At 37.8% G+C, this 13,582-nt stretch overlaps 1 protein-coding gene across 1 annotated transcript in view; it reads left to right on the top strand.

The window, feature by feature from the left end:
• The window catches only part of FRAS1 (Fraser syndrome 1), a 797,189-nt gene that overhangs the window by 530,186 nt on the left and 253,421 nt on the right, over positions 1 to 13,582 (top strand). The window contains exon 31 of the mRNA XM_006872899.1: positions 7,896 to 8,074. Coding sequence (XP_006872961.1) covers positions 7,896 to 8,074 — 179 coding nt within the window. The remainder of the gene's footprint in view (positions 1 to 7,895; positions 8,075 to 13,582) is intronic.

Below are 13,582 nucleotides of genomic sequence, written 5' to 3'. Positions count from 1 at the left end.
TGGTTTTAATTGGAAATTGTCTCTTTAAATCTCGAGGAACTCTGTGTGCATGCGTAGTAGAACACTCTGAGGGTAGGGCTGGAGTGTCCACTAGGTCAGGCACCCCTATAGTCACCAGAATGGAGGTGCTCTCAGACAGCAAGGGACCAATGAACAGATGCCAAAAGAAAAGAATGTCCACACCTTTATCTCCGCAGTTTGCCAGGCATCTTTGGCGGCTCCGATCCTTCCCCATGCTTGGACTCACCCAAGATGGTGGCTCCCGGAAAAGTAATGGATTTCTTGCTTCTGCCACAAATTCCCCCAGCTGTAAGCCTTACAACCTTCTAAATATTCCTTTATATGTGGTTCAGAGTTCTGGGACCATCCCCTGAGCCTGCTTGGTCAGGTATTCTGTGTTGTTGCCAACGAGCTCCCCACTGCACTTCTACCTGATCCGCCATCTTGTTTGTTTTCCCTAAATACCCTTTAATTCAACTTTCTGTAATGTTAACATCTTCCATAGTCATATAACAATTATTGTAACCAGGAAATTAACGTTGATACAATAATGTTATTAATATATAAAATTTATTCAAGTTTTGTGAGTTTTCAAAATATACTCTTTTCCAGATCCAATCCAAGATCCCACATTGCGTTTGTTGTATCTCCTTTGTTTTCTCCAGTTGGTAGAAACACAGAAGTTCCTCCGTTTTATATGATGTTTGACACTATTGAAGAGTACTGCTCAGATCCTCGGAGATGGTGGTGCTGTAGGATAGGCACTGAGCTGCTAATCTCAAGGTGGTCATTTCAAACCCACTGGCTGCTCTGAGGGAGAAAGATGAAGTTCCCTGCTCCCATAATGATTTATAGGCTAGGAAATCCTTTACAGGGTCACTGTGAGTTAGAATCAACTCCATGGCAATTGATTTGGTTTTTAGGTTTTGGTTTGATCAGCTATTTGTAGACTATCCCTCAGTTGTATTTCACATTATTAGTTTAAGGTTATGCTTTTTTGGAAAGTACACATAGAAGTTATATTGTGTATCATATTAAGAGGTACATGATGTCACTGTGTCTTATTATTGGTAATGTTAACTTTCATTAATGATTGCCAGATTTCTTCACTGTAGAGTTACTGTTCTTCCATTTGCTATTAATAAGTATCCTCTTTTTCATCATATGTTCCCCCACTGATTTTCAGTTAGATAAATTATAAGTCCTTTCAGCCCTAAAAATCTATGACTCTTTTGATGCCCAGAATTCTCTATTTTCATCTTGACAATTAAAAGCCATAGAAACTAAACTCCAAAATTTCCCAAAGACAGCTCAATATTAATAATAACAAACCTAATTTAAATGGTTTTTAAACACAGGCAAGTATCCCATCTCAGCTTGATAAATTCTATGTAGGCTTGATTGTGAAGAGGACTTAAAATACTAACTGATAAAGATCAAAGAACATAGTCTATGGTTTGGACTGCATCTCAATGTAAAGAAAAGAAAAATCCTCACGACTGAACCAATAAACAACATTCTTATCAACGGGGAGAAAAGATTGAAGTTGTTAAGGACGTCATTCTTCTTGAATCAACCATCAACACTCATGGAAGCAGCAGCCAAGAAATCAAATGACATATAGCATTGGGCAAATCTGCTGCACAAGAGCTTTTTAAAGTGTTGAAGAACAAAGCTATCAGATTGAGGACTAAGGTGCACCTGACCCAAGCCATGGTATTTTCAATAACCTCATATGCATGCGAAAGTTGGACAGTGAATAAGGAAGACCATAGAAGAATTGATGCTTTTGAGTTATGGTGTTGGAGGAGAGTATTGAAAGTGCTATGGGCTGCCAAAAGAACCAACAGATCTGTGTTGGAAGAAGTGCAGCCAGAGTGTTCCTTGGAGGCCTGGATGGACAAACTTCATCTCTCATACTTTGGACATATTGTCAAGAGGGACCAGTCGCTGGAGAATGATATCATGTTTGGTTAAATGGAGGGTCAGAGAAAAACAGGAAGACCCCAGTGATGGACTCAAGCGTGGTAACAATTTTGAGGTTGGTCCAGGACTGGGCAGTGTTTGGTTCTGTTGTGCATAGGGTTGCTATGAATCGGTACCTACTCGATGGAACCTAACAACAACAACAAGGCTTGGTTATGATCCATTCCTGCTATAACTCTCTTAATTAACTTCTTCCTATGAATATAATCCTTTTTTGTGTGTATCCATAACTCCCTGTTATCAATAATCAAATCACATTACCCTAAGGAACCATTCAGGAGTAAAAGAAAATGGTGGGAACTAGAAGGTCACTTGTCACATTTCTACTTATATCCATGTATCCCCATGATGAGAATTTATGGAGGCCTTTCCTCATTGCCACCCCACTTTAGAATGTTCAAGTTGGGTTTTAGGCATTGTGTGAAGAGCTGGCCTTGGAGGAGAACCAAATGTAAATTCCTTGTATAAATTGCATAGAGGACTTGGTTCAGTCATTCAGTAGACTCACCACCATTTGGAAAAAAAGTTTAAGCAAGCTGATTAATTCTTATATCCTTAACAACTTCACATGCTTAATAGTAAACTTGATGAGATGGTTTCTTTGAAACCTTTAGTATCGTCTTTGGGAGAATCTGACTTAATCCAACACACTGTCAACTCTGTGTAGCATTGTGTAAGGAGCTCTGGTAGCATAGTGGTTATGAATTGGGCTGTGAACTGCAAGGTCAGCAGTTTGAAACTACTAGCTGTTCTGGGGGAGAAAGATAAGGCTTTCTGCTCCTGTAAAGATTTACAGCCTCAGAAACCTGTACAGGGTCGCTATTAGGATCGCTATGAGTCAGAACCAACCCCATGGCACATAACAGTAACAACATCAAGAAATCTTTAATACAGATTATACCAATCCCACAATAATTCATGAAGATTCAAATGTTATTCTAATTCTTAATCAAAGCAAAACTCATGGGGACCCCATGTGTTACAGTGTAGAACTGCTCCGTTGGGTTTTCTTGGCTGTAATTTTTATGGAATCCGATCCTGAGTCCTTTCTTTGATGGCTTGCTGGATAGGTTTGGACCATTAGCCTTTAGTTTAGTGGTGGAGTGCAAGTTGTTTGCACTACCACAAAATCTCTAATTTTTAATATCTATTTTCCTTTCAAATTATTGATTAAGACATGTTGTTAAGTGTCATCAAGTCAGTTCTGACCCATAGCAACCCTGTATAGGGTTTTCAAGGAGCAGCTGGTGAAGTTAAACTGCCAACCTTGCAGATCAAACTGACTTTGCAGTCCAGTGCATTAACCCACAGTGCCACACCAGGACTCCAATTAAGATATGTTGTTGTTGTTGTTAAGTGCCATGGAGTTGGTTCCAACTCATAGCCACCCTGTACAAGGCTGTAAATCTTTATGGGAGCAGAAAGCCTCATCTTTCTCCCACAGAACAGCTGGTAGTTTCGAACTGCTGACCACTATGCTATAGACTTCATTATAAGAGAAATCCTAAATAGAAATTGTTTCCTACGTTTTAATTTCAGGTTTTCATATATTTGTAGTGTTATGTCTTTTAATTTGTCATACTATAGTGAAAACAGCGGTGAAATACAACACAAAAGCTTAGCCATCACCAGCAAATACTGGTATTTCTCCCTGTCAACTCAAGGTGTCTCAAAGATGCCTTATATTGAAAATATTCAATATTGAACTCTTCTTCTTCTTCCCCCTCCCCAATCCACCCATCCTTCTCTCTTTTGTCCATCGCATCATTGATATCACTCTCTACCAGCTACCCAATCATATAGGTGACTCTTGTTGGCTCTTCCCTCTGCCTCATCCTTAACATATATCAAGTTTGTGCCTCTTCTTACTCTTCTTTTTTTTCAGTCTTACTTCAGTCCCCTTGGTTCAGATGCCCATCTCATATCTGGATTGTGCAGAAGTTTCAAAATTAGCCAAACTATCTATAAGTGTTAGCTACAGTAGTAGTTTTTAAAAATAATAAAAGCCAGCCTCTTTAGTAGGACTCTGAAGCCTTATTCATCTCTGCCACTAGTTGTCATGGAATCCGTTCCAATTCAGGGCAGCCTCATGTGTGCCATGATAGAAATGTGCTCCATAGGGTTCGTAATAGCATTAAAAAAAAAAAAAAGTAGACCAGCAGGTCTGTCTTGTCTTTCAAGGTACCTCTGAGTGAAATTGAATTGCCAGTCTTTTAGATGGCAGCCAAACTAGCCAGGGGCTCCTCAAGTCTTATCAAACCAAATAAACACAACAGCAGCAACAAAGTTGCTGTCAAGTTGATGCTGACTCATTACAATCCTGTGTGTAGAACTCCCCATAGCATTTTCTAAGCTGAGCTCTGGTAGCATTTTGGTTATGAATTGGGCTGCGAACCTCAAGGTCAGCAGTTCGAAACTACCAGCTGCTTCGCGGGATAAAGATGAGGCATTCTGCTCCCGTAAAGATTAACAGCCTCCGAAACCCTGTTCAGGGTCGCTATGAGTCAGAACCGACTCCACGGCACACAATGACAACAATCTTTACAGAGGCATTCATTAGGGCTTCCTTTCAATGGTGCCCTGGCTGGGTTCATGCTCCCATACTTTTAGTAAGTAGTCTAATGAAAACAATTTGTGCCACCCAGCGATGTCCTCAAGCCTTAACGAGACTGTATTCTGATCACACATGTTCTGTATTCCACACTGATTAATGCTATTTACATATTTTAAAGTTCTCAGTGGCTCTCAGTGGATGAAGAGGAGAGGGATAGTTCCATCTCCTGAGCATGTCATATAAGACCTTTCATAATCTGGCTCCAACTTACTTTTCCAATATTGTTTCCAAATTACACCTCCACCCATTTTCCTTCCCCAGCTAACTAACTAGTTTACTTCTTATCTGGTCTACTAGAGGCAGATCTTCAGGGATAGGACTGTATCTTGCTTATCTTTGAATCCTCTGAAAGACCTAGCATGCTAATTATCACCTAGGTACCCAGTGAAGTGATTGTTTAGTTGAAATTAATGGAATCAGCCAGTATCTTGTTGACTTGTTAATTTGTAAAGCATGGCAGTGATATTTTCTTTCTATCTGAAAAATAGATTTATGTTACTAGGAAAATTCTGTATAGTTTTTCTGTTATAAAGCAGAATAGCTTTGTAACAGGCATTTGAATATTTTCTATCCTTCTCCTCTTGCATTTTCTTCGTGGAAATTCCCTTTCAGAATATTTTACAACTGTACTCATATTCATAAACAGCCACATCTTGGAAAACCAAGTTTATTAACAGCATCTTATGAACAGAAGTTGAACCAGGGAAAGATGGTGTCTTAATTACCTAGTTCTGCTATAACAAATACCACAAGTGGTTGGCTTTAACAAACAATGTAGGAGGCTAGATGTCCAAATTCAGAAGGCCATCTTCAGGGGAAAGCTTTCTCTTTCTGTTGGCTTTGGAGGAAGGTCCTTCTGGAGGAAGATTTTGCTTCCTAGTTCCTTGGAAATCTCCATTTGGCTTTGCATTTTCCTCATTCCACCTATACTCGCTGGCTTGTTTAATCTCTTTTATATCTTAAAAGAAATAGACTCAGGATATACCCTACACTAATCCTGCCTCATTAATATAACAAAGACAACCCATTCCCAAAGGGGATTATAACCACCAGTATAGATGTTAGGATTTACAATTTATTTGGTGAGAACATAATTCTATCTATAAAAGATGGGTAATAGGATTTGTGACTTATGTACAAATGAGAAATAAGAAACTAGGGTAAGTTGATTCAACACAATATTGCATAAAGGAAGTACTGATGTTTTCTCTTCAGTATTTCATCACCATCCAGAATGTTATGCTCATTTTAGACTTCAGTTTGTTATATGTAAATATTAGAATGAGTATTGGCTTTGAGTAAGAAAACAGATTTCTCTAGGATAAACAAAATAAACTGTCAATTGTCCAATATGTCTGCTATATTAAGATTTGAATATCCCTATACATAACATTTTAAAGACTCACAGTCTCACGTGCACACACACACGCACACCACTTTCTTCCTTTTACTGTGTGAGTGGGAGGGAGGCTGCGTTCAGATTTATTTTTAGATGCGTTTTCATGAGAACATGGCTTCTGTTTTCAGATGCATTCTTTTATTTGGACTTCACTTGAAGACATATTCTCCTTGTGAAATTTCAATTGTTTTTTTTTTTTTTTAACACATTTTGTATATGTGATCTCACTTACAGAAGATAGTAGCTTCAGGTGAAGTATAAGCATTAGAAACAGATTGTTGCTGTTTAGATGTAGATTTCCTTATTTCAATTCTAATAATGTTTAAAGAAAGGAGAAGGAAAAAAACATGAGCAGTCAATTAGCCGGGTAAATATTGATTTCTACTCATTACCAGTAATGATGGGTAACAGAGCTGCATGAAAAAGAATGTCAGTATCAGAGCTGAATCCCAGCTCTTCTATTTGCCATTTGTGTGACCTTGGACTTCTCTAAGTCTGGAGAACTTTGTGAAAAGGAAGTGATAATAGCATCCTTTAGGAGGATTAAAAAACATAACAATAAAGATGACCAAAATCTTTAATAAGCTCCCATGAAGTATGTATTATGTATTCTTATTTAAAAATGAGCTTGGTAGGAATTAAATGAGCCCTGGTTGATGGCTGGAAGGTCAGCCATTTGAACCTACCAGTCACTGTGTAGGAGGACAATCTGCTTCCTCTGGGATAGCTATGGTTGTTAAGCACAGTTGAGTTGGTTCTGACTCAGAGACGCTGTACAGGGTTGTGAACCACCAACCTTGTGGTTCACATTGCAGTGCTTATCCTATAGCACCACCCCAGGTGTCTGTAAAGATTATTGTTGTTAAGTGCTGTCGAGTCGATTCTGACCCATAGCGACCCTGTACAGGGTTTCCAATGAACAGCTGGTGAGCTTGAACCACTGACCTTGCAGTTCAAAATGACTGCAGTCTGACGGATTAGCCCACAACGCAACACCAGGACTCCCCGTAAAGATTACACCCTTGGAAACTCTATAGAATGGTTCTACTCTGTCCTATGGGATCGCTTTTGGTAAGAATTGACTCAATGGCAGTATGCTTTGAGGTTTACGACTTAAGTAAGCTCACAGAGCTGCAGGTGTTGGAGCTAGGCTTTAACCACCATGTAAATACTTTGAACAGTGCTTGTCATATGCAGCCAAGTGTAATTGTTATTGTCATCATTGTACAAAATTCTCCTAAGGATATCTTCTAATATTTTTTTCTAATTTTCTATTGTGTTTACACCCAAAACTTCCCAGCTGGACAACATTTTCTGTTACATAGAAAGTTTTAGGTAGAGATTAATCCACTTAATGCCCAATGTTTGACTACTTGTTTACAGCATTCACTATTGTTTAGGTCTCCTTTTAAATAGATACACATCAGTAATTTCATTCACAAGTTGCCCTTGAATGACTTAGTTCTTTAAGCTGTGAGACTGGGAATTCTGTGTCCAGAGGTAGATTTGATAATATCTATTGAATTGTGTTCTATTTCTTTTTCAGTTTACCATACATCAAAATAATAACTGTGGGGTTTTTTTGCAAATTATGAACAAGTTCTACATTTGTTGGTCAACCACACTTTCTCCTCACTCCCTTATTTTTATAAGTTTTGCCATGTTTTTAATATATTATAAAAATTAATTATATAGCTTGGGGCTACAAAAATACCTGGGGTTAGAGGGTGGACAACAAATGTAACAGGCATTACTTTTCTAAAAATATATACATTTTTTTTAGATCAGTAGACCAACCGACATACAGATAGGTGCAGCATTGTAGAAAGGAGCGTAATGATTCTGGTTTAGTTTTCCCAGGAATTCTTACTAACTGTGTGACATGTGCTTTCCTAGGGGAGGTGGTCCTTCTGGTTAATATGCCTGCAGACAGTCCAGCAGATGAAGCACAGCACCTTCCCGATGGGAGGACAGCAACCCCCACGAACACTTTTACCCAGCAAGACATCAACGAAGGCATTGTGTGGTACAGGCACTCCGGGGCCCTGGTTCAAAGTGACTCCTTCCGCTTTCAGGTACCCTCTACTTCCTGACTTTTCTGCTACCTGGGCAGTTTAATGGAAACCATCACTCTTATTTAAAAACAACTCGAGTACTTTTCTGCATTGGCTGGAACTCACTTTGGAACAAGGAAAATATAATTAATAGCACTACGATATTTTAATCTGTCAATTCAGAGTTACAGATATCTCCACAATTAGTCATTGCATAACAAAGAGGTTTATGGCTAGAGTGTTCAGAAAAAATTAACTTCAAAATATAAAAACACCATATGGAGAAAAGTCTTTTATTTTCTTTTTGAATGTTCTTGTAATCTTTTATGTTATATTTTGATAAGATCATGGATTTAGCAGTAAAATTCTATGGACTCAGATCTACTGCTTATTAGCTACACAATGTGGGGCATGTAACTCAAGCATTTTGTGTTTCTCATCTATAAAATACAATTGTTCTGAGGATACCTTCAGCTATTGCATATAACATATTTAGAAGTGTGCTTAGGATATATTTAGTGTTTATTATTTATAAAAATTACTCAAATACCAGATAATAAAGAGATTTTTAATAAAATGTTGTTGTTGTTAAGTGTCATCGAGTCGGTTCAGACTCATAGTGATCCTATATAGAGTTTCCAAGGAATGGCTGGTAAGTTTGAACTGCCGACCCTGCAGTTCAAACTGACTTGCAACCCAGTGCTTTATTCTACAGTGCCACACCCAAAAATTGTACAGAGTACATCCTCTGGTCATAATGTAACATTTATTGTTTGATTGTTTCGCTGCCATCAAATTAGCTAGCCCCTGACTCTAGGTGACCCCAATGCCCTGCAAAACAAAGCATGGCCCAGTTCTACACCATCCCCATTATTAGTTGTGGATGAGACTATTATGATCCAAAGGGTTTTCATTGACTGAATTTCATAAGTGGATCACCAGGCCTTTTATTATAGTTAATCTTAGTCTGGAAGCTCTGATGAAACCTATTCAATATCATAGCAACATATATAACACCACTGACAGGTGGGTGGTAGCAGTACATGATGTGTATTGGTTGGGAGTCAAACCCAGGTCTCTTATATGGAAAGTGAGAATTCTATTACTAAACCACCAATGAACCACCTTATGAAACACAGTTAAAAACAAAAATAACTTTTTTAAAAAAAATTCTAACAACTTGGATTAAAAATAAAATCTCCTAAATAATTGTTGTTATGTGCCATCAGGTCAGTTCCAACTCATACTGATCTTGTACAGGGTTTCCAAGTAGTGGCTGGTGGGTTTGAACTACTGACCTTTCAGTTAGCAATCTAGTGCTTTTCCTACATGCCACACCAGAACTTCTAAATAATTACTTCACTCCAAAAGGACATCATGTTCTCGGCTGTCTTTTGAATCTTGGTTTCCCTTGCATACCATTATAAAATAGAGACACTGGACGGGGAGAGAAAGGAATAGCCAGAAATATCGTCATAGAAAGCTTTTAAGTCTGTCTTCTGCCTAAAAAAAAAAAAAGGACATCATGTTTGTTAAAGAGTAGGAAAAAATGAGAGAAGATCTGGATTAATACAACAGCTGCAATAATGGGCTGGAGTACACCAATAGGAGGACGGCACTGAACCACACCATGTTTTGTTCTGTTATACATAAAGTCACTATGAGTCAGAGTCGGTTCAGGGCAATGAGCAGCAACAAATAATTATTAGATCTAAAAGAAAATCAAAATGACAAAACTATGACAAAATATTGATGAGTAGGAAATAACTTATCGAAATTAAAATGATGTGGCCAAAAGAGTACTCCAAAGAAAATTGATGTCCTTAAGTTGTTATTATTGAGCAGAAAAGCATGAAAATAAATGGGCTAAACAATTAGCTGAAGAAACTAGAGAGCCACAAAATAAACCTGAGGAAAACAAAGGAAGAAATTAATAGAGATAAACAGAGGAATTGATCCATTGTAAAATGCTAGAATTGATAAATGAATGCAAGCTTGTTTCCATAGAAAAAACCAATAACATTACGCAGTCCTCTGGAAGTCACAATTTGGAAATAACAACAGTAAACAGAAACACAAAGGAATAAGAAATTATGAATGAGAAAGGGCATTTAATTACAGACACAGAGAAGGATCTGGTGAAGTGGCAGAGAAAATATAAAGATATAATTGTAATAGATAAAGAAGCACTCATTTTATGCCACGGCTGGGTCTTGGCCCTCAGAATGTGAGATGTTTCCTTTGTCTAGTTAAGCAGTTGAGGATAAACTACCATTATAGATCACCTTGTTAAAATTATCATCCATCCTGCTTCTGAAAGCTGGTGTGTACATCTTCAGTGCCTGACTAATTTATATTGTGTAAAATATGTATGCTTTTCCAGAACGCAGGTTGAAATAAATGTGGAAGCCATTAAAATGAGATTATACTGAACACACTGAAAGTCCAGTGAATGAGCAAACATTGTGCACCCTTTGCTCAAGCTTCAATTTGAGCACTTGGGGACTGCAAGCAGTCCTAAAGAAATGAGTCAGAATGGAGGCAAAGACCCCAATCACAAAAAGTCACCTGAGGAAACGAGACTTCCCTCATATGCCTTTACCTTCATAGGGGTCAAGATGAAGAGCATTATCAATGCGGAAGCATTTCCCAGAAAGAGATTTCTAAGCACCTGCTCCAAATAATATTTGATTGCTTTTGCAAGTTGCTTATTTAAGTGGATAACTACAAAATAGAGAAAGTTATTGATTTTTTAAAACAGATTCACTAGAGTTTAAGACATCCCGTTGAATATTGTTACTTAGAAAGCAGTTCCCTTTGGAGAGTCTTCATAAATTTAGCTCAGAATGCATTTTGAATTCCTCCTTGATGAAGTCGTCTTCAAAACATATGGCATATTCCTTAGAATGTCGTCAATCGTGACAGTATGTTATCCTTTGGAAGTGGACATAAGTTTTGAAAATTGGTAAATGTCATTTAGAATCATAACTGCTAAGAAGAATGAAGGTAATTATTTTTTGTGAAAAACAGGGATTGATGAGCCCATCTTTCTTATATGATTGATAAACTACATTGGAAGGCATTCCAAAAGTGTAGTGAATAATGACGGCATCTTTACTGCAAATATGAGACATCTCTCTGGGATTCTAGTCTCTGAGACATAAACTTGTATTGTGTCTGCTTTTAATCTCTCGTTTTATAAGTTTACCTTGATTTGAAATGACACAGACACTATAGCTGTGTGTTTAAAGATACGGTTAGCAACTCTTCCCATTCATAGTTTTAGTATCCCTAAAGAATTTTAAACTAAAAAAGGTGCTGTGTTAGTGATTCTTCTCTTTCTATTTTTTAAAGCAGAAAATGCATTATATTATAATGAGTTACATGGATTTAATTCTAGTTTAATGTTGATATACTGTCATGAACCAGCAATGCATCCCATCTGTTACTTTACATATAAGATTTGGGATTTATATAATTTGAGTGGCATTAACAAGTAGAGCATGGTAGAGGATTCAGAGGTGGTTAGAGACCCATCAAGTGGGTCTAAGGAAGCAGGCTAGCTCAGAGGATGGCAGTGTCCACTCTGGAGTCAGGAGGCCTGGTTCTCCATCCTGTTTTGCTGCCTCACTAGCTGTGTGGCTTTGGGAAGTTACCCAGTGGCTCTGCTTTCAGCTTCTAACCATATAATGGGCCCAGAACTGTTATGGGTTTAATTGAGTTCTTCCCCCAAATCTGAAGTTATAATTCCATTTGAGAATGGGTTGTCTTTATTATTTTAATGGGTAATAGTGTTGTTGCTGTTAACTGACGACCTTGTGAGTAGCAGTCCAGTGCTGATTCTACACCATCATGGGGTGGTTATGAGGATTTCAGAAGTTGAGATGTGTGGGTTGTGAGTACAGGGCAAATGCTTCATAAATACTGCGTCTTGCTGTCAAAGAAATCCCTCTGCTCCTGCCATAACGATGCCTTCCGGCTGGTTTCATATAATATTTAAACACAACAACCACCTGCTGGACTCCTGCCCCCCAGACTTAGCAGTAGGGTGTAGCGGAGGAAAAGGGAGAAGAATATAATCATTATTCTCAAAGCAAAAAAAAAAAAAAAAAGTAGAGCATGGTAGAATGGATGAAATCATGCAAATCCATAGGCATTTTTGGTATGGAAAAGAATCCTGGTTTTGGAATATTCAGCTCACGTTGATGCAGACCTCAGGGTTTGAAAAAGCCCAGTATGTTTTACCCCAGTGTTGTCATTGAGAAAGGCAGAACAAATTCACTTTCTCAGTAATAACCCTACATTTTACTATCTGCACGAGTTTTACTATCTTCCATATGCTTTCTTCTCCTCTTAATTTTTTTATATTTTCCCTTTCCTAATTTCCAAGAGCTACTAAATTGAATTATCTTAGTCCAGTGCTTATCATAAAAGTCACTGCGTATGTCAACTTGTCATACTGTTGTGGATTGTCTGTTACTATGATGCTGGACACTATGCCAACAATATTTCAAATAGCATCAAGGTCACCCAGGTTTCAGCAGAACTTCCAAATTAAGCCTAAGAAGAAAGGCCTGGTGATCTACTTTCAAAAATCAGTGACTGAAAAGATGCAAATAACCAAAATAAAAAATAAAAGAGGTGACATTACATCTGAATAGAAATAAAAATAATTATAGCAGAATATTATAAACAACTGTATGACAACAAGCTGGATAACCTAGATGAAATGGACAAATTCTTTGAAGTAAAGCCTATCCAAACTGACTCAAAGAGGAAATAGAAAGTCTCAACAGACGGATGCACACCAAATGACTAGATTGATGCAGTGATAAAAACCAAACCAAACAAAAAAAACTCTCCCAACAACAAAAAATTCCTGCACCAGATTGCTTCTATGGGGAATTCCATGAACTGTTTATAAAAGAATTGACACTAAAATTGTTTAAGCTCTTCTAAAAGATTTTTTTTTTTAAAAAAAAGAAAAATGCTCTCTAGTTAAATTCTATGAAGCAAATATAATTCTGGTGCCTAAACCAGGCAAAGACACCACAGGAGAAGAAAGCAATAGCACATGAACATAGACGCCCAAATCCTCAAGAAAATATTAGGGAATAGAATCCTACAGCATATTAAAAGAATCATACATGATGACCAAGTGGAATTTATTTCAGAAATGCAGGAAAAAATCAATCAGCATAAGACCAGCCTGGAGCGCCTAGAAGAACAGAAAATATGTCTTAAAAGAAAGACCAGCGGGAAAAATCAAAAACAATAATTGCAGTCTGATTGACTACTACAAGAACAAGCAAGTTGTTCACCCAGGACCCATCAAGGCAAGTGGTTGGGTCCGCTCAAGGAAAACCCCTTTCCAAGACTGAGACTCAAGGGGAATATATGAGCAAGAATGTGGTCTGGCTATAGTGAATAATTGCTATCAGGACTGACTGTGAAGGTTGAAAATGTAAAGGTAGACATTTTGTAACATAAGGAAGGGCGTGGTTGATTTTATAGTCCAGGAGCAGAGGT

This window comes from Chrysochloris asiatica, unplaced genomic scaffold (genome assembly GCF_000296735.1).
Source record: "Chrysochloris asiatica unplaced genomic scaffold, ChrAsi1.0 scaffold00214, whole genome shotgun sequence".
Lineage (NCBI taxonomy): Eukaryota > Metazoa > Chordata > Mammalia > Afrosoricida > Chrysochloridae > Chrysochloris > Chrysochloris asiatica.
This window is presented reverse-complemented; position numbering and strand designations above follow the sequence as displayed.